General features: G+C 33.7%; 1 protein-coding gene across 4 annotated transcripts in view; it reads right to left on the bottom strand.

Moving 5' to 3' along the window:
* The window catches only part of CBLB (Cbl proto-oncogene B), a 194,905-nt gene that overhangs the window by 35,725 nt on the left and 136,824 nt on the right, over positions 1-22,356 (bottom strand). For all 4 annotated transcript variants that reach the window (XM_069472571.1, XM_069472573.1, XM_069472572.1 and 1 more), the window contains 2 exons: positions 6,638-6,823; positions 4,714-5,079 (listed from right to left, as the gene is read on the bottom strand). In XM_069472571.1, coding sequence (XP_069328672.1) covers positions 4,714-5,079; positions 6,638-6,823 — 552 coding nt within the window. The remainder of the gene's footprint in view (positions 1-4,713; positions 5,080-6,637; positions 6,824-22,356) is intronic.

The following is a 22,356-nucleotide window of genomic DNA, read 5'->3' on the forward strand; positions in this document are numbered from 1 at the left end:
TAGTCTTATATCACCTGCCTATATGCCCTATACGCCATCCAAAATTGACTACATATCACCATATATATTTTCCCACCCCCATGCTATCCTTTTCTGTCATGCCTACAAAAATAATCTTTTAATGTCTATAGCCAGTGAACCTTTCGCATGAAGCTTTCTTTAGTCCTTTTTCTATCCTGCATCTCAGAATTATTTTTTCTTCTTGGGGATTCCACATATTTTCTGGATGCTTTTCATATGCCTTATCTCTTAGTTAATCACATACCTGTCTCACCTTCACTAGCCTTTGCTTTATTCATCTTTGTGTTCCCCACAGTGTCTTGAACATCCTATGTACTCATATAGCTGAATTAGATTGAAGGAATAAGAATATATTAGTGGAAGTTTAAATTTGTAGAAGTATAATCTGGGTTGTATAAGGCATCATCTAATCCTAATCTTGAGGTCTGAAATGTTTTCTTATGATTCAGATATTGTCTAAAAACTGGAGGGACCCTTGAAATAACAGAGAAAACAAAATAATGTGAAAATCTTAGCACAATTTAAAAAAAATCTTTTTTAAATTTTTACAAAACCCTAAGCACAAACTTTTTTCCATCCTACACATGTAACACTCCCATATACTACCCCCAAAATATTCACATATTCTGTCCTTCAACATCAGATTGCAAATGAAATCAGTGTACACTGGTTTTTTGAAAGAAAGCCCTTGAAATGTATAGAAAGTTTAAGGTCATTCATCTAAACATGTGGCTCTCCACTAAACGTGCAAAAAGCTGCAGTCTCAAGAAGGGGGATCATTTGATGTGTTTATCTAGCAATATCGTCAAAAGATTATTATACACAGGGTCATTTTAGAATGATACTGTTGTAAAACATGACTAAAGATAGTTTTTATCACATAACAAATAGTGGTATTCTTAATCTCTCAAAGGGAACAAATATTGACAGCTGGGCACAAAATGAATATCTGGAAATAAGTAGATAAATTTCAAGTTTCTAAAAATATATTAAAATATTTTGGTGCAAATATTTTCATCTCAGATAACCAAAACAATAATAGCTAGCCAACAAGATATATATTAAGAAACAGCTTTATAATGTGGCTAGAATCTGAGAATTTCAGAGAATAGAAGCAGTGCTACAGGAAAGAAATCTTTTACCAATAGAACAAAATAAATATACCTAATAACTCTCAGCTTGTAGTTTGATATTAAAAGTAAAGTATCACCTTAGCTAACATTTGATTATGCTAGGGTGGGAGGGGAAAGAGAAAAGGGAATAAATGAACCCCACAGAAAATTCTTACACTTCATTTTAACCATGATTTAGAAGATTTTTTTCCCTCAGAGCTCTGTACAATTAGCAAATGAAGTAATTAGAGATTAATTTATTCTCGTTTCCCTTACCGTCTACCTAGTGATGATATGAAGAAGAAAGGCAGACAGTTCTTGTGAATGATGGGAACTGGCACAAGAACAGAGGACAAACAATGACTGGAGGAGAGTCCTCACGCATTCGCAGGTATTTAGATTTATAAATTCCCCTTTTGGCATTCCATATGTACATTTTTATTTAAATTTATAGTACTTATCTAAGTTTCCTTATCTCCAAAATGGGAAGATGATATTTAATGTGAAGCATCACCTCTAAAGAAAACAACTAAACCTAAACGGCAATTACTATTTGACAAAAGAGTGTATTTAGAGGGACAGATGGGTTTTGTGAAGATAATAAATCAGCCTCCAAATATCTCAATCTCCACACCCTTTGTTCCCATGATAAGACAGTACAAAACAAAACTACACACTAGGTATTAAAGGTGAGAATACCTTGTTAACATTTACCATTTTCATTAAAAATATTAGTCTTTTTAAGAAAATTAAAATCATCTCCCTTTCCTCTTTCTTCATCCCTTCTTTTTTCTTATCGTGTGTGAATCTGTTTAAAATGAATACTCTTCTCAAGAGGAAACATCTCTATTTTAAAGAAGAAAATTATGGCCTACCCTTAGGCTGAAGGCCAGTTCTGGGGAAATACATAAAAACCTGTCCATTTGTGCTCCTTGTGTATCACGGCCATCCTCTCTTCCTCTAGCTCCTCTTCCCCTGACTACCACTGCCCACCCCAACCGCAGCACAAACATTTTTTGGCCTCTAACATCAGCTTAAGTATTGTAATAATAGCTACCAATCTACTGAGTGCCCACTGAGTATGCATTAGGAACTATGCTAAATAAAAGGAGAGAGGAGAGGGAAAAAGAGAAGCTAATTTTGATTTAAAAAAATAAAACAACTATTTTAAATGAAAATATCAGCTCTTCCAACTTATTCTGATACTCCATGTCCAGCTTTTACTTTTGGTTTTATTCTCAAAACAAGGGGTATGGGAACTTAGATAGCTGAAGGCTAACTATTCTCCTAGATATCGGCTATTATCATTACTCCATTTTATAAAGTAAAGAAAATAAGTGAGGTTGGGGGTGAAGATGAAGTAAGTTGCTCACATCCACAAAGCCAGTACCTTCTAGAGCACGAAGTGAAATCCGGGTCTGATTCCAATACCCGGTAACAAATGCCAGCTGAGGATCACAGAAACTGAGAACGGCAGGATCCTAAGACTCAGTCTTACATCAGTTGTTAGTTAAAGCCAGCCACTTAAGTCTCCCAACAACGAAATGAGAAGAGGATTTGGGACTTTTCTATTTTAAGTTCTGTGTTTTGGAGCATTTAATGTATTAACTATATATAAATACTTCTGCATAATACACCCCAGAAGTCAAACAAGTAGGTTGAAATTAGAAATCTTAAAAGTCTAAGTTTGGTTGAAATACAAATTCTGGTGTAACATGAAATTAACTTTGAGAACGTAAACACCGCAATATTAATATATACAATATATGAGATTAGACATTAAACATCTTAATGACTATGATTTAGATAAAACTAGACAAGATTAAAATCCAACTTTCAGTAAGAGATAAATGTTGTAATTAACTCAATGTTCTCTTATATACTGATCTGTATCAAACATGAAAGTTCACATAGAGACATTTAAAGGAATTTTCATAACTGAACTCATTATTAACATTTCAAACCTATACTTAATAAAAAAATCTCATACCTACAACCTAAGAAAATGTGACCCCAATGTTTGAAACTATAATATCCCATAAAAATTTAAAAAATTAACAGCCAGTGTTTTTAGGGCTTAGAAGGGTAAGTTTATATTACTACTAAAACTAGATAACGTTATCTAAAAGAAGTCTGAAACAAGAGGTCTTCAATGAAATGGCAACAATAATTATTATATTTTAAATATTTTTGAAGTTTATTCAGAAAATAAATTTACCAGACAATTTACATTAGAGCTTGTTCTAACACTTTTCCCAAGACAAGTGTGATCACATATGAAAAAAAAAATCACTAAAAAGAGAGTTGTAAAAAAATTTTTTGCAGAGAAGCTCTCCATTTCAGAGAACATTATAAAATTGCATATACATATGCTTTTTCTTAGGTTTACATTATATTTAGATGATCTTAACGAAACTTTTAGAGATCTTCATATTTATAATAGATGAGACTGAAGGTAGCAAGGTGAGTCACTGGCAAGATCACGGCAATCCACCACCATCCTTTCCTTTGTTTTGAATGCTGCACTAGAGAGTTTGACCCTTCATATTCTGGCTACCCTAGTATATCACTGAGGTTAAATATACAAAGTTTTCATTATCACCATACCTGTGTGAACATGCACACACACACACACACACATACACATAGAGGACTTGAGTATATATCACATTTCTTCCTAATTCCCTGAATATAAGATGAACTCACCAACTTTGAATCATTATTTTGAAGAAATAGACTACTTCCCTAAATAACACTTTAACATCTATAGGGATGGGATCACTTTAATATGACAGTCTTCAAAGCAGCTAAAGCCTCCTTCAGTAGAGGAAAGATGGTAATGATCTAATCTTAGGGCCAAAAACATCATGGAAGCAAATACCAGAAAATATTACAGTACATCTCTGCCAAGCACTACCAAGAGTTCTAAACTCAATGATTTGTGCTGCTGTCTCTTCAGTTCCCTGTACACATAAACTCTTCCCTGGACATATAAATGACAGTGGTAATATACTTCAGGTTGGTAATCAACAAGTGTGAGACCTCTCAGTTTTACTGGGGAAGAGCTTTCTTTGTAAGAGTGAACTAGGTTTGGTGTTTTCATGTATGTGACAAGCTCATTTTACCTGGCTGCCTAAAGTATACTGTCCTAGGCAACAACAACTAATTCTAACAATTGATTTGACATGTATAATTATATAATTTTTAATTGGATGTAACTAGCAGAGTTTTTAAAAAATACAGTGCTGATTATACCACCGCCAAGTTATTAATAGGATAAATTTTTGGCAAATAAAATAAGGAAGGGAAATAAATCTCTGGTAAATTGTCTAGTGTCTTTACATTAAAATTAAATCATTACTTAGAACCTTCTTCCTAACTTCTTTCAATATCAAGTTTTAATGAGCTTCTGCTTATTTATAACTTGGAGATAATTAAAGAACTATAAGGAGGAGGCAAAAAAAAAAACAAAAAACAAAACAAAACAACAACAAAAACTGCCCAATCTTACCTGCTACCTGCTATACATCAGAAGAGTTTGTGAGCAGATTCTTTAGCTTCTGCTTTGCATATTTCTTACCTTTGCTCCTTCTAGAGGCAAATCGTGGCGTCTGTGTTTCCGTAGAAGCACTGGATCAGAGCCCATTCTACTGTGCCTTCCATTTACACTTGAACTTGCTGTGATTCCAGGCTTTGGAGAGCCATCCCCTAGGAGTCTACATCCCACCAACTGATTAGTCCCAAACACATCCCGAGGGCACCAGGCTTCAAGAGGCATTGGCTGGTCTCTGGAAGGCACACTTTCCATAGGATGGAAGTGTCGACTCAGTCTATTGTCAGGTGGGATTGGGGGAGGTCTTTCAGGCGGAGGGGGAGGAGGATCTCTTAAGGGAGGAGGTGGTGCTGGAAGTGGTTTATCTTGTTTTCTCACCATGCAAGGAGAAGACTAAAGAAACACAAGAAGAAAAAAAAAAAAAAAAAACCTAAAAGTTGTACCATACGCTGAAATGACTTCCAGACTAGTATATTATTGCTTCTATGTTCTAAGCCATAATGAAGCTTTATTAGATTCCTATGCCATCGTTTAATAAATTTCATTTTAACACTAGTTTAATGAAACTTTCAAATAGTTAATGAAAAATTCACATAAATACATTTCATTAAGATTTTTTGTAGAAATAAATATGTAAATGCCAATGTTACCTTATAGAAACTAAACAGAAAAAAGTACAAAATCGAAATTATATTATGACTTTGACTGACATTAAAATTATATGTCAATAATTAATTTATTTGGACATTTCTATCATTTAGGAGACATAGGACAAATCCATCAAAGTTGGTGCAATTGTTTTAGGTTTTTTAGGGAGCAATTTGATTTATGATATTTCTGTAAGATTAAAAGTTTTTTTAAAAGTTATTTTTGCTTCTATCACTGCAATACAGAGCAAGTGATATGGGATAAATTTGCTCTGGTTCTCTGTCTTATCAGTTATTACCAGAATAGTGAAAAAACACAAATAACAGAGCAGCATTATTTATAAAAGTACTTTTCTTTATGAATTCTTAAAATGAAAAAGAATTCTTATATGGAAACATAAAGGTACACTTCTGAATTGAATGTGTGTCTGTCATAGCTTTGGATTTTTATTTATACAGTTTATCTGATGAATGATTTTAATATTAGGAAATATCAAAAAAATGAATCTTTTGGGTTTATATAATTCTAAGTAACATTCTACTGAGTCTTCATATGATCTTAAAAGTAAGTTAACTATAATGTAGGAAAATCAAATATTACTAAAAATATTGTGCTTCCAGTAAATTTTTAACTACAAAGCATATTACTGAATAAAATTAATTTTTAAATATATTTAATAAAGGGAAATATGTCCTAATTATCAAACTTGGAAAAAAAATTCACACAGACTAAAAGCGTAGGCTTAAATTTAAAGAGTTAGAATTATGCCTTTAATATCAAATAGTAATATAATTACTTTGCAAATATTGTAATCCACTGTAATTAATTTCTTCAGGTATAAAAAGTACATATAATTCCCTCTTCTGAGTCACCTTGAAGCATGGGTGATAATTTATTGCATTTTAAGCCCGTATGCAAATTTACTCCCATCACATTTTCCTTGTCATGGCACTATAAAAATGAGTGTAAAATATTATTTGATAACAGCATGCAAATTATTTTAATGCATATAATGACATTTTACATCCATTTTTCAGAATAACTATTCTTACTCTATTTATTTTAGCAAATCAGGGAGCTACAGACATATGCTGTCTCTCTGTAATAAGTATGTAACTTTTATAATAATAAAGCAAGGAATATGATCCGTGGGCTCACCATAAACACAATGAGAAACCCATTAAAGTTGTTCATAAACAATTCAGAGCACAAAAAAATATGAGTAATGGAATATCAAAGAAGCTGAGCAATCAATAATTGTCGCATAAAATGATTATCTGTGTTTCTAATAAAATTGATTTACCTTTGGTGAACCAGTTGGGCTACCACAGGGAGATCGAACTATGCCTTTCTGAATCAGATCCAGGCGAGGAGGTACTGGTGGCAGGCTGAGATGTGGGATCTGGAGAGCGTCAGGCTGTGGCTTTCTTCTCTGGGCAAGGGGAGAGGATCCTGGTGATGTGACTGGTGAGTTCTGCCTGTCAGTGCACTAGAACAGAAAGACAGAAAGATGTTGCTGTTTATTCGATGTACCGAGTGTATGCCTTTTAGCAATTAAGGAAGATATCTGGTTTGAAGAAGGGACGGGCCATTGTACATTTGTTAAAATACACTCCCTTAGTTTACTTTGATTAATAGATGCAAACAGCTCACACTGTCCCCCCAAGGCTAGTATTATGAAAAGAATAGATCGATGGGTTTCTCTTACGTATTTGCAGAAAGGGCCTGGGAAAATAAGAATAGTAAAAGTGTAAAGAAAATCAAATGCGGAGATTCTTCAAGAAACTCATCCATATTTTATGAAAAAATCATAAAAATGCAATGCAATAATGCACATTGCTCTTGGTTATCTATATTATAAAACTTTCTTAGAACTTTGTACATTTTAAAACTTAGAAATCGCTTTGTTTCAAACAAAATATGTATACAGGGCACAGCTGATTTTCCTGCAAATCAATTAAATCAGGTGGGGTTTTAAAAAATAATTGTACACTTAAAATAAACCAGGTTTAAGCCCAAATATTTTTTTCCTTAAGCTTTCACATGGAAAAGAAATCCTGTTAAACATTTTTCTTTAAAAACAATTAACTAAATCTTAGAAAGTCTGTACTTCTGCTAAAAATGATTAAGTTTCTATCCTACTACAAATTTTCTATCTTGTTTGGTAGATAAAATAGCATTGAAAAATCAGAAATAAGTACTTTCATTTGTACCTATATAACCCCTCTATTTTGGAAGTTTTTTTTGTGTGTGTACGTGTGTCTGTGTGTGTTTTAATATGGCATAATGGGATTGCTATTTCTTATAAAACCCACATAGCTAACCAAATAGGCTTACTAAAATAAACAGCATTCTGCTCTGAAATATCAGGCAGTTTCCTTTTCAAGTCTAAGTTACTAGCTCTTTGAAGTTTTAGGTTTAATTTTTATAATCTACTACAATAATCTATCATGCTTTGATATTTATCTATTTCTGAATGCTAGTATTTATAAAGAGTTTTAAGCTTGTTCTTAAGCCATTTCCCCCCAACATTACTCACCTTTATAAGAATAGTTGATGTCATCACCTGACAATTTAATCTGAACTCCAGCAACACTGAGAAAGATTTAGCCAGTCTGCCTTTATCTAACTGAGGATAACAGATTTGTGTTCACATTCCTACTTAGTCACATTGTGTAAGGCCTTTTCTTAATTACCAAAAATTCATACTTCATTCAGGATTTTCTTAGTTTTTACCTAAGAAAAAAACTACGTCCTTTTTCTGCTCCAGCATTGCATGCAGAGTATTACATTAGTTTCAGTCATTACGTCTCCTTACTTTCCTCTTGGCTCTGACAGTTTCTCAGTTATTCATTGTTTTTGATGACCTTGACAGTTTTCCAGAGTACTGGTCAGATATTTTATAGAATGTCCCTTTATTGGGATTTGTCTGATGATTTTTTAATGATTAGCCTAGGCTTAAAAGTTTTTTGGAGGAGGACCATGGAAATAAAGCATCATTTTGACCATATCCTATCACGGATTTACATTACCAACATGATTCCTCACTGCTGATGTTGACCTGAATTACCTGGCTGAGGTATTTTTTATTAGGTTTCTTCAAACATAAAGTTTCTTCCTTATCTCTCCACCTTCCCATATGTACTCTTTGCAAGGAAGTCACTGCCTAGCCCAACTTAAGGAGTGGGGAGTTGTGGTCTCTTGTAAAGCCTTTTTAAAAATAAATGAGTGGCTAAACAGTAGCTTCTAGACCACACCCAAGATATGCCTAATATTGTCATGATGTTGCTAAACTACAAAGTCTTTGACTTTCTCACTTGATGCCAAATAACTTGAAAGAGTTCAACAAATTTAAACACGAATTTACGTGACAGTTTTAAGAACCTTTTATTTTTAGTAATTTCATGTTTCTTCATATCGCTTAGCTTATTATAAGTTAAAAATTTTTTCAGTTGTTACTAACTTGAAGAAGAGAAAGTAGAATCTGTATAGTCATAAACTGATTTTAGTGCAGCCAGTGATTCTTAACAAAATAACAATTCTACCCCAAAATTTGCAGGGCCTCACACGGTAGTGAATTTAAACATTCTAGACCAAAACCAATCCAAAAGTCATCATAGACAGATCAGAAAGAATTCCTCATGTAAAGCTATCTGCATCACAGACTGGCAGGAGATGTCACAGGGCATCTAATTCTCCATCATTCCCATTAGATAAATTACATTCTCTGAGAACTAGCAAAACTAATATCTGCTATAAATTCTTTGTTGATCCTTTCTCTAAAAAGAAAAATCAAGAAGCAAAGCTTTTCACAGTTTCTAGCCCAAACAATATACATATGTATAGACACACACACACAAAGAATGGATAGCACTTCATTTGTTTAGTTACTTGTAGGTACATTTTTCAGGGTTAGTGGCATACATTACAAACACTGGTGAACAAGAACTATGGTCCTCCAGGTGCTTTTCTTCTGAAAATGTTTTCCTGTTTCCCTCATTACCTGCAACAGGACACAGAATTCTGACAGAGCCAAAAGCCCATCATCACTGTTAGAACTTGATTTTCACCCTAAACTGGATTAATTACTAACCAATATCTAAGCAGTTACCAAATTCTTAGCATGTTTAAATAATGGGGTGGATTTCATTTGAAATGGATGAAGAGCTTGTTAGATACTGAAAGGGTACAGTGAAAATCCTTAGAACAGACATTTGAACCAATGTGTGTGGTGAAGTAACAACCTTGAACTTTTACATACTTCCAGATAAGCAGCCTCTCTGTAGCCTTGGGAATGTAATGGGAACCAGACCTTGCTGAGCACAGTTTATATTGTGTTCTGAAGGTGATTATGTACTGTCTTTCTGGAAAGTTAATTCATTTTGAAGCATTACAATATCTCTAAGTGGCTTAGTTAGAAGGTTTTGTGGAGGGTATGTGCAGGAACAAACATCATTTCATCTGTATTGATTATACAGACTAAGTTCACCATAAATCATTTATTTTCCTGAATTCTCCTAAAGTATAGTAAAATTCTCATAAGAATATATACTTTAACAATGCCTTTTTGATAGCATTAAATCTTTGCTGAACCTTTTGCTATTTCTATGACCCATTTTCAAATCAGGGTACTGAACCTTTGCATTAACTTCTATTGCTGGTAAAATTCAAACACTATGAAAATTTGCAAACATTTTTAGTAAGTAATTTCCACATAAAAGGTCACTTTCAATTTATCTGAGTAATCACAAATTGTATTTTTCTTTTCTTCCTACTTGAAAGTCTAAAAAGGAAGGAAATCTAGCACAATATTGCACAATCCAGTCCATAATTAAGTTTTTGGATGAGATATTAAAAACTCATGACATCAAAATTTATCAGTTCATTTTAAAGAAAAGAATAAAAAGTTTGCTCTTTTTTCCAACTGAAAATAACAAGAGAAACAAAATAGATCATTTGAATGTAGACTGGAATTATTTCTCCTTTAAACTATATTGTCTCTATATGATATTTGCATTTTTATTGCTAATTTAAAGGACTGAATTCTAGAGTAACAGAATTTCTCCCTGTAAGGTTAGTCCTCAGGTAAAATAAATGCCTTTGAAGCTAGGACCTGACTAAGAGACACGGCAACTCATCTTTAGTTTAGTAGTTTATATTATCCCCTAAGTTGACTCCATAATTAGTCATTTCCCTCCAAGCTTCTCCTGGTTGTCTTCTTCCATGGTTCTAATTATCATTCTAAAATCACTTAAGCCAATTATGTTTCTCTACTTCTGACAGGTGATACAGGGAGTTGTTAGTGATAAGCAAAAATAACAATAAACAACAAACATGGAACCAATCCAATGGCTCAGGTTTAAATTCTAAGAGTGTGGACTGTGCTAACTTAATCATTTCCTACTGATTTGTCCAGTATTCCTCTTAATCATTACCACCTCCATCCTGTATATAAATGCAGATTGAATACCTAAGTATAAAATATCTTGGTTAGAAGAATACAAAAGCATTTATTTAAATTCTGAATAATAACAGGTAAGTATTCTGTTGATAGAGATACTCCTGATTAGAAAATATGAATTTCAACTGTGGCTAACTATAAAACTAAGCTCTAATGTATAGTTCAGTATTATGAAAAACAAGTTGGTTTTTTTTTAAATAACCATATAAATAAATGCATAACCTGACTTCAAATACGGATTTCTTCTATTTAAATTTCAACTTGGGCTGGGCGCAGTGGCTCACGCCTGTAATCTTAGCGCTCCGGGAGGCTGAGGCGGGAAGATCACTTGAGGTCAGGAGTTCGAGACCAGCCTGAGCAAGAGCGAGACCCTGTCTCTACTACAAATAGAAAGAAATTATCTGGCCAACTAAAAAATATATATAGAAAAAATTAGCTGGGCATGGTGGCGCATGCCTGTAGTCCCAGCTACTTGGGAGGCTGAGGCAGTCACTTAAACCCAGGAGTTTGAAGTTGCTGTGAGCTAGGCTGATGCCACGGCACTCACTCTAGCCTGGGCAACAGAGTGAGACTCTGCTTCAAAAAAAAAAAAAAAATTAAAATAAATAAATAAATAAATTTCAACTAAAACATTAAAGCTATGTAGTCTTGGAAAAATCACCGCCTATGGGTATTGTTATCTGCAGATTATAGAATAAGCTTAATCCACCTGATAGGATCATTATGGGTTAATAAAACTAAATAATTTCCATGATTTATAAAATATTTAGTTTTATAAACTAAATAATTTGATGGTTTATAAAATATTTAGTTTTTATTATATTTGGATGATACAGTTAGCAAGATGGACTACTTTGCTGTAGAAGGGACAGAATGCAATCTATTACAAAATCTCCAAAGTACCAAAGTTTGCTCATCTTCACTATCAAAAGAAAATTCCATTAAAGAGATCTTTAAACAAAATGCCCTGTTCTTGTTATTGTTTATTCTACCCTAGACAATTCCTCTCACTATCAGGCTTAAACAAGCAATAGTAACAAAATCAAATATCTAACCAAATAATTAAATTAAGTTTTAGAATGCATTCAAAAGGCAAATACAAATGCCTCCTGGATTATTTGCTGTTATTAACACTGATCATTAGAAAAACAAATTTAGAACGGAACTTAATTCAAATTTATTTTTTCTTCTTAATATAGAAAGTGTCTTAAAAATAGAAATAAATAATAACAAGAAAAGTAGTTTAGGAATCAGAGTAGGTTCATAAAGTTTAGGGATATGCTATAGTCAAAGTGCCATAACAAATGAGGCGCCATAACAAATGAGTTTTACTGGTTTGGGCACTTCTCTCCCTGTGTCTTTTCAATTTTCTGTTCATTTCACTTTTTCTTTTTTCATTATATAATTTCACTACAGCAAATTTTGAAATTACGGGAAAATATAAAGATATTTTTGAAAAATACATAATAGTTCCTAATCACATATATAATGTTGAATCTACTCTATTTTGGTTACCATTACAACAAAAGAATTTTACCTGACATTAAACATTCTTCGCACACATAATATTAAAGGTTGCATTATATGGATGTATCAGCATTTGCATAACCATTCCCTTGAAGTGAATATTTATGCTGTTTTCAAGTTTTCTCTATTATCAAGCAGTATCATAAAGAAATTTTAACCACATATATTTTAATTTTAAGGAAAGAATCACAGAATTTTTTTAGCATAAGATAATAGACGGGGACAAAGTTTATGAACATTCTTAAGACTCATTTGCTATTCAGACAGTAAAACCAATTTATTCTTCCATCAGCCATGTATGATAGTACCATTACACAAAACTCAAAATCATATTTTTGTTTACTTTGATACTTCATTGGCATCTTACTGGCCCACATCAATGTTTAAATTTGCCCGTCTTTGACAAACAATTAGAAAAAAAATTTCAATATTTGTTAGACATGTGTATTTCCTCTTTGGGTTACTGGCTTTCTATGTTCTTTGTCCCCATATCTATCATAGCCTTTTATCTCCTCCTTGTTGGTTTAAATGTGCTCCTTATATACTAGGATAGTGAATCTCTGTCAATCTGTTACAACTGCTGTCACTATTTTTTTCCCAGTTTAATTTTTGTTTTCTAATTTTTTCATAGTATAGATTTCACTTCTGCTCTTCCAGTTTTCATCTGCTAATGAGTAACTAAGTAAAGGAACATGTCCTTTTGCCACTATTTAAATGAGTTCCTTTCTTTATCACAGCTTATGTTTCTCTGTCCAGTCTTAAGTTAGGAAAAAGAAATATAAGAAAATTATGGAAAAATTAATACAGTAGAGGAAATAGAATGTTGATACAGAATTACAGAATTAATTGTACAGAATTCACTGTTCAATATCCAAAATCATTTATATAGAGGTAACTGCAAAATTGGGAAGATTGGAAACATCAAGTTATAGGATACTGATCAGTATAATTCCACTCCATCTTGATTTTAGGTAATTTTCATATTTTTCTAGTATTATACTTGCTTCCAGAACTTTAGAATGAATTGTATTTTTTTGTTGTTGTTTGTTTGTTTCAACTCCTTTCAAAGTCCAAAGGCTAGCCTGCCTTGATTCCTTCCCGTATGATCATCACACCAGCATGTTTATCTAACTAACAATTTTTCTTAAATTCTTGAATACTGGTAGCTGATGGGTACATCTTTTACAAACTGGAATCCTGGCACTATAGAAATTTAAAGACTACATTAGATTCTTTTATGTCTACATAGTCACCAATTTTTCTTTGCTTCTGGAAATGAATAAATATTCTTTATTTCTTTGACAAAATTTACAGAATTCTTTAGCTCTTAAGAATGGGATGCTAATGACTACCATAAAGAATAGAGAAATCCACATTGGCAATTTTAACAGAAAATCCTTACAGAAAAAGCTCAGAAAGTAAAGTAGTCAAAAGCCCATCTCAGCACTCAGCAATTACCAGTAATAATTGGGGACTCATTCTATTTCAGTCACTCTTCATTGTATCCACACCTCTAAAGAGTGATTTTATTAAAACTTTAATGAGATCCATTATTATGGAAATGGCAAAACATTTGGTAAAAATCTTCAAGTATAGTCAGGCTATGATAAAAACAGGACAAGAGAAAACCTCTCCAATTACTAATAAAATGAAAGTTCTGACCATCCCAGAGATAATCAAAGTCAATTTTATAATACTTCTAACAAGATTTTTACTTAATGGATTTCCATATCTGAACAAGGTAGATACACGTATTATAATGATGATGATGAGAAGGACTCAGAGAGTCAATGTTCTTCCCTAAATGCATGGAAATTAATGAATGAAACTTTTATCACATGTAATAACATATTTTAAGTATATTTTACTTGCTATTATTGTTCTCTTGGATTTTATTTTCTCATCTTAATTTGTAAACTTTAAAAAAAGCATTAAAAATAGTAGTCTATACAGAATATTATTCAAAAGGTATACGCTAGAGAAATGTTTACACTTATACATTCAAACTCGCTAAATATAAACTGTTCATATGTAGTTTATAGTTTAAGTATAAATAACTTATGCTATCTATTTTGAAGTACCTGTACCATTGGCCCCTTTTAGATAAAAAACAAAAGGTTATATGAAGAATGTTGCAAAAGGGCAACACAATAACTTCCTTCTTATCTACAGCTGCATTTCCAGAAGCCTCAATCTATAAGAATTTAGAGAAAAACTCAGAAGGAAACAGAAAAGTTCTCTAAGTAGGAGGAGAAAATTCCGTTGCATTTTTTCCTATAGGAACAGAATGTAGGTACCTTGTTATCTTCCTTAAGAATATAGATATTTAATCTGTGTGTAAAATGAAGTTCATTAATTTAAAGGTTGAATTATTGTCTATGTTCCACTACTAACTTCCAGAAATTTTCAGATATTATAAATTAGAAGCAATAAAGAGGAGGGAAATGGTTAGAAACCTACATACCACAAAATATTGACTAGAGTAAGAGTTGATTTCTCTTTGAGGTTTGGCAGGGAGGTGCTCAACAAAACCTCCAAAAGGACATACTCTAAAGTAATACAGTCACACTTGGGAATAACCCCAAGGGCACTGCTCTATTAAAATGTTAAACATTGTTAACACAGAGCGATACTGCTTCTTCTTGAAGTACCTCTTATGGAGGGACGTGATCTCGTGGCCTGTGCTCAGCCTTCATAACCTTATTGTACTTTAAATGTTTATATGAATTTTGCATCATGATGCAAATATACATGTGATTCTAATTTAAATTTATGGTTCCCCTCTCTTCATGCAACCTATCCTTGAGTCTTCTAGGAAAACGTAAGCTTGTAGAAATATGTTGTGTTGATTGTAGTGGCTTCTTATGCCCTTTGGTTCACTCAGCCGCATAGCCAATTTTGAGAAGGCAGGGAAGGGTGACATATAATTCAGAAATATTTCCATAAAAATGGCTGAGAAACAAGAACATTCTGGGAATTAAAGGAATAAATTTCAGTAACTGAAAAAATGCCTTCATGTGAAATCTTTATTGGTCCCAAAATACTAGGTAAAACTGGTTTGAACAAGCAATTGCTATTTGGTTACTGTAGTTCTGTGGCCCCCAACCCCAGGGCCACGGCCACTACCAGTGCATGGCTTGCTAGGAACAGGGCCCTGCATCAGCGTGGCCTGTTAGGAACTGGGCTGCACGTCACAGCCTGAGCTCTGCACACACACCCCCCTCCACGTCCCCACCTTTGTCCATGGAAAAATTGTCTTTCATGAAACTAGTCCCTGATACCGAAAAGGTTGGGGATCGCTGCTGCAGTTCTGCACTCTACTTCAGAGAATACTTCATTTCAATTTACTCACACAGAAAATAAGAACATTGTAAGCTTATGTATATTATTTAATCCCTAAAATAGTATTTCCGCTGACTTGTTGGTAACTTTGCATTTTCTATGAGTTTCAAACATGAAATATGATTTAATAGTAAATTATTTTAATGTAGTCATGCAATGAAATAACTATATAGAGGTTAATTTATTAAAAAAATACAACCAACTGCTTACTAAACCAATTTAGTTTTGGCATCTAATTCTTCCCAAATGGATGGATAGGTAGCAGTATCTAAAAAAAAAAAAATCTTCCACAGGTATCTTAAAAATACTGATATTTAATTATTAGAAGTACAGGTCAGGCGTGGTGGCTCGGGCCTGTAATCCTAGCACTCTGGGAGGCCAAGGTGGGAGGACAGGACTTCGAGACCAGCCCGAGCAAGAGAGAGACCCCGCCTCTACTAAAAATAGACAGAAATTAGTCAAACAACTAAAAATACATATAGAAAATAATAGCCAGGCATGGTGGTGCATGCCTATAGTCCCAGCTACTCAGGAGGCCGAGGCAGGAGGATCGCTTGAGCCCAGGAGTTTGAGGTTGCTGTGAGCTAGGCTGACGCCACAGCACTCACTCTAGCCTGGGCAACAAAGTGAGAATCTGCCTCAAAAAAAAAAAAGTAGTATAGCAATATTTCCTGAGTCTTAAATAACACTACATATAAAAAATAATATTGGTAACAACTGACACTTTGCATTTACCATGTGCCAGCTCTGTTCAATGGCTTTCTGTGTATTAACTCTTTTAATCTTAACCCTAAGAGGTATGGTTTTACAGACCAGGTAACTGAGGCATGGGGAGTGGGGTGTGTTAAATAATGCAGGGCACACAGATACTAAGTAGCAAAACTAGAACATGAGTCTAGGTACTTTGACTCCAAGGAGGATAGTTCTACTTAAGCATCCTATAGTTAAGAACAATATCTCTACTGATCCTTCAGGAAAAAACCTTTCTCTAGGGCCTGCGTGTCAGGCACTATGCAAGGCTCTAAGAATGAAAGGAAAAGATGGCCCGTGTCCTTAAGGAGCAGACAGTCTACCAGAGGCAGTGGACCCAAAACTGAATACAAGAGTTCATGTGTTGCTTCTCCTACTGTACAATTATTTAAACAATTTTTAAGGAATGCATAAGAATATCTTCAAGAACCCTTATAATACCATACAGCTCTTGGATGAAGAAGTTGTTTCCTTTGTTAATCACACACTAATAAAACAAATACCCATATTTTACACAAAGAACTTTAAGAAAATGAGTAAACAGAATTCAGTTAAATGGCAAGCAATGAACCTGTGCCTTTAGATTGTTTACTGTCATCCATGAATATACCTGAGTGTCGCACGAGAGGGGCGGTAAGGACTACTGGCACTATGGTCAGAATAACTTCTTGCGTGAGGCCATCCCAAGGGTTGCAGGATGTTTAGTATCTCTGGCCCTGTCCACACAATGCCAACAGCATCCCCGACCCCTCAGTCATTGTGGAAACCAAAAATGTCCCCATATATTTCTGAATATCCTCAAGAGGCAGAACTGCCCCTAGTTGAGAACCACATTCTATATTTTGATTGTCTACTTTTATTTTCATATTTTACTTTTCTTTTAATTTTTGTCCTTACTGCTCCAACATGGACTTTAGCCCTGTGGTTGAGATTTAAATAAAAAACATAAAAAAGCAATATCCTCCTAAAAATAACTGCATAAACACTGTGATCTGCATATAAAGTCCTTTCCTTAGGATCAGGAATACTACAGGGCCTTTCCTCACACTTATTATAAGGAAAAGCAATTATTAGATGATGTGTTACTTTTTAATTAGCAATGTATATTTTAATTGATTAAGGCAAAATTAGGAGAACCTGTAAAAAAGATAAAAGAAGAACAATTCCCTTTACCTCTGGTCACACCCATTTTCGTTTTAATATGGTCATTCATTAAGATTTTAAATATTGTTTTAAGAAAATATAATGTTTAAGACCATAGGGATTAATCTAAGTTCATTCACTAGTTCTGTCAACATTTTTATTTGTATGTAAATTTTATTTTGTGTGTAATTTTATACATTTAGTGATTAATAAGTTTCATTGATATAACTGCTAAAATTTGTTAAGACTTCTCTTATACCTTTGGCAAAATGAAGCAAATTTCTGATTAAGAACAGATACCATTTTTTTTTTTTTTTTAGCTCCAATCTGATGAAGTCAGAGAGAAGGCTGTGATCTTACCAATCCCACCCTGGACTGCCTCTGACGGCTCACATCAGATCCAATTATCCTGGAAATCTGATAGTGGGAGAACTCAGCCAATGATACAGATTCAGGTAAAATCTAAAACATATTCTAGTAAAAATCATAAAGCATCTTCTACCTAAGAAGGCAACCTACACGATATTAATATATTATAGACTTATACGTTCTATTTGCTACTTTAAAGATTAATATTATTAAATATACTTAACGATAAAAGAAATAATAAAAATATATTCTGTATGTTCGGTATGTTAATATTTATAAACTCCAGCTATGGGATATTACCATGGTAATAGGAATATATGATCAATTCAGTCCTCTATGCTATGATGGAAGCACTACTTAATTAAAGAAAGCAATATGCTTAAGGTAGGCAGAAACAATTTCATAATATAGTCATCAACCCACTCACAAAAGAAAGATGAGATGATCATTTAAAAGGTTAAAAAAATGGAACATTCTGCTCTGGACAATAATTGACAGTCATTCTTGGAGCTGAGAGAAAGAAATGTTTTAAAAATGAATGAGTGAAAATTCAGGTAGAAGAGTTATTGTGTCAAAGTAACTATGAGATATTTGTTTATAACTGCTCCTGTAAGACAAAACTGGATAAAACCTATTAGTTTAATATGTTATTTATACATATGTATACGTATATGTGTGTATACACACACACACACACACACACATATAGTCTTCAGATTGGAATGAAGATAAAAAGATGCATAAGATCATGTCATTGCCCTCAAGAAACATGTGTACATTTGTGTGCACATGTGCATTGAGCATTTATTAGTTCATTTAGTAAATATTTACTGACTGCATTTAGGTGCTAGGGAACACAAAAATAAATAAGGCATTGTGCCTGCACTTAGTGTTTCCTTCTAATGAAAACAGTCCTCTGAATAAAACAATTTAGTGTAACTCCTGAAATAGAAGTACATATAAAGTATTATAGGAACGTAATGTCGTAGCAATATTTTTCCCAATTATTCAGAAAGAATTGATGCTTGTTTCTATACCAAAATTTATATTTTATTGAAAGTTAAGTGGCAGAGATTTATGACATGCTATAAAATTCACAATCTGTTTAATTGACTAGAGGCAGATCAGTGGACATAAAGATATTTAATTGAAATATGATTCAACTTAAAAACAAATAATTACAACTTCCTTAAATTTCTAAAATAACTAACTACCATAGGAAAGTATAATGCTTACTGTATATTAAATGATGCTGTTTACTGTCAAATAAGACACTGAATTATAATTTCTGGGACAATAATGCCTGAGAGCATCATTCTTCTCCTTGTGGGATAAATGACAGAGAGATCAATGTAAAAATCTCTCAGTTCCCTTCACAGAAAGCTCATCAGTGTGCCAGGAAACACAAAACACGCACGGTCTTGGGAGTGGGTGAAAAGATCAGAGAGAACCATCTCAGTAACCTTGGAGCATTTTGCTACTCGCTTTGTGTTAACAGTGTTTCCTTTCAATTGCCAGGGCCACTACTAAAGAGGCTCAAGCTTCAACTTAATTCAGTGGGAAGCAGGCTGAGACCACAACTTTTCCCAAACTCTTAGAAGGCAAATACTGTTTTGTTTTGTTTTTTTTTTTCCCCAAGCAGTGAGGTACACAAAATTCTTGAAAGAATCACATTTAAGGCCAAGCTCTACCCCCTAACATGGATGGTTGAAAGAACAAAACCCATTTATTAAAAAAAATTGAAATGCCTTCCTCACAGCTAGAAAACATTACCACCTAGGTTAAGTGAACTACTTGAGCTGTGGTATGCCTATCAAATTCTTTTCTATCATTCCCTATCATCCATGCATTCAATAAACATTCTTTAAATGCTTACCCCCTGACCTGGGGCTGCAAATTTTTCCTTAAAGGGCCAGATTGTAAATATTTTTGATTTTGCAGGACAAGATATGAAATCAAGGAAATTTTGTAGGTACTTATATAATAATTTATATGCAATTTAAAAAGCAAAATCATCTTTAGTTTGCAGGGGAAAAGGCCATAATTCAATAAAACCAATATTAATAATTTATTTTACTCTCCCAACAACTTGGGGAGGTATCATTCTTCTCACTTTTCAGAGGAGGAAAATGAGGCTCAGATTAGTCACATCACTTGGTTGTACTGACAGGGTTACAGCTATGATTCAAAGTTATGTCTTCTGCACAGCAATATCTCCAACTACCCATATGAAGCTTTCTCACATGCATGGTGATGATATGATTTCCACTAAGTCAGATTATTGAAAGTATTCTAGAATATTTGTTATAGTATTATTAATTTTAATTAACATTGGTAATAAAATAGTAAACATTTATGATTTCCGTGACCTGATGCTGCTCCATTTGATCATACAACACCCAATGGAGAAGCTACTATTATTGTCCTGTTTTGCAAAGGAAGAAATTGAGAGATAGAGGTTAAATATCTTGGCTAGGATCCCAGTACTACGCTGTAACAGAACTGGTGCTTTATTCCAGGTTTTCCTAAAGTTAAAACTAGTTGGTTGTGTGACATGTGGTCTAGCGTTTTCTTACAAGAGGATTGGCCTGTCTCTATTGACCAATCTCAGCTGTTTAATGGCAAGTAGCCTCATCATTTAATACAATTGGTTACAGTAGACATCCACTATAATCGACCGACAAGGTTTCATGAAGCTGTAGTGGATAACAACAGCGCTGGACCACTAAACAGACATCATTAGCTTTTTTTTAATGAATATTTGGTTTTGGACTGTGTTTTGGCACTCATGTTTATTCAACCATTATGTTGAATGCTTATGATTGTCAGAAAGAATCCATTTTTCATCACACATAACAATATGGTATAGAAATGGATCACCTTTATGTCAGGACACCAAAGAAAGGCAAGCTTTGAGACAATTGCTCTTATGATACTCTTTTAATTCATGCGGTACCCATCTATGCAGCTTCTTTATTTTGCTGATTTGTTTCAAATGGTCCAATATTGTTGGAATAGTAATGTCAAGCCTTGGCATTAATTCATGTAGGTTGAGATGGATTCGCTTCCACTACAGTTTTCAACTCATCATTATCAACCTTGGCCTCATGTTACTAACGTGGCTCATTTTAAAGATTAAAATCACCAGAATGGAACTTCTCAAACCATCTGTGTACTATGTGTTCATTAGCCACATCCTTCCCAAACACTTCATTGATATTTCAAGCTGTCTGCACTGCAATGCTTCCACGGCAGAACTCATATTTGAAAATAACATGAATTTTTGACTTATCCACAGTTTCACAAAAATTGCTCTAAAAAAAAATTTGAAAGATAATCACAAGCCAAAGCATTCATTTGAGAGACTAAGAATGTACCTTCAAAATAAAAATAAAACAGGAAGTGTCAAAATGAAATGTCAGAGATATCAACTGTCAAACTTAGTACTTAAGGAAATCGGGCATTTGATACTTAATAACCTAATAATAACCTTAATAAAATCTAAATGTAGTTGTGGGAATTAAAGGGTGAAATCAAGTATAGTTTCTCAGAGAGATAAATTATGAAATTTATGAAAAACCATGTGGTGAAGATTAACAATCACTCCAGACAAAAGCAAAATTTGGAAAAAGCCATTGGTGACGTTAGTATCTCTTCATATGTAATAGTTGTATAGAAAAACTCTTAAGGGAATGTCTGGTCAGCATGGAACACTGGAACAAAGAAAATGCAGGAGTTTTTTAAGAGGCAAACTCATACACAGCCCTGAAGAAGGGATAACTGAAAGAAATGCCTCATCTAGTTACTAGCATCAAGTGTTTTGCTACTACAGAGATAGATGCATACGGTGAATACAATATGATGCCATTACACATTATTATCACCCCACCTAAAAGGCAAATAGGTTTCATGTTACCTGACAAATCTAATGAATCATAGTGGATGATCTTTAGGGCCGTGCTGAAAACGCAGTGTAGGGCAAGTGTGAACTCAGTGGGGAGGAGTGCCATGACTGATTAGCCATGTCCAGCTGAGTCAGGAGGAAGAGTGGCACCATATTTGGAGACCATTCCGTACTACTCAATTCCATGTCACTGATTTTGAGACCACAAAATTTCAGAGTGTGATCTGAATTTCATATATCTTTCTAAACAGAGAATAACCTGATATCTGTAAGTCTAGCCCTCTTGACCACTATATTTCTGGTCTGCAAATTAATCAATTAGCATTCTGGATCATTGATTAGTTTTTTTCAAAGGTGGTTATATAAACTCCAACTGGGCAGTAGCATCCATTCTCAGTGAACTGACGAGGTCAATTTTCTGAGTCAACAATATTGATGAGCAAACCCCAACTATAGTAAATTCACAAAGGTAAATCTTATGTGACCTCTTAGAGGCCAAACAGCATGATGGACTTCCTGTTAAGAA

The sequence above is a fragment of the Eulemur rufifrons genome, chromosome 7 (assembly GCF_041146395.1).
Source record: "Eulemur rufifrons isolate Redbay chromosome 7, OSU_ERuf_1, whole genome shotgun sequence".
In the NCBI taxonomy this organism is placed as follows: domain Eukaryota; kingdom Metazoa; phylum Chordata; class Mammalia; order Primates; family Lemuridae; genus Eulemur; species Eulemur rufifrons.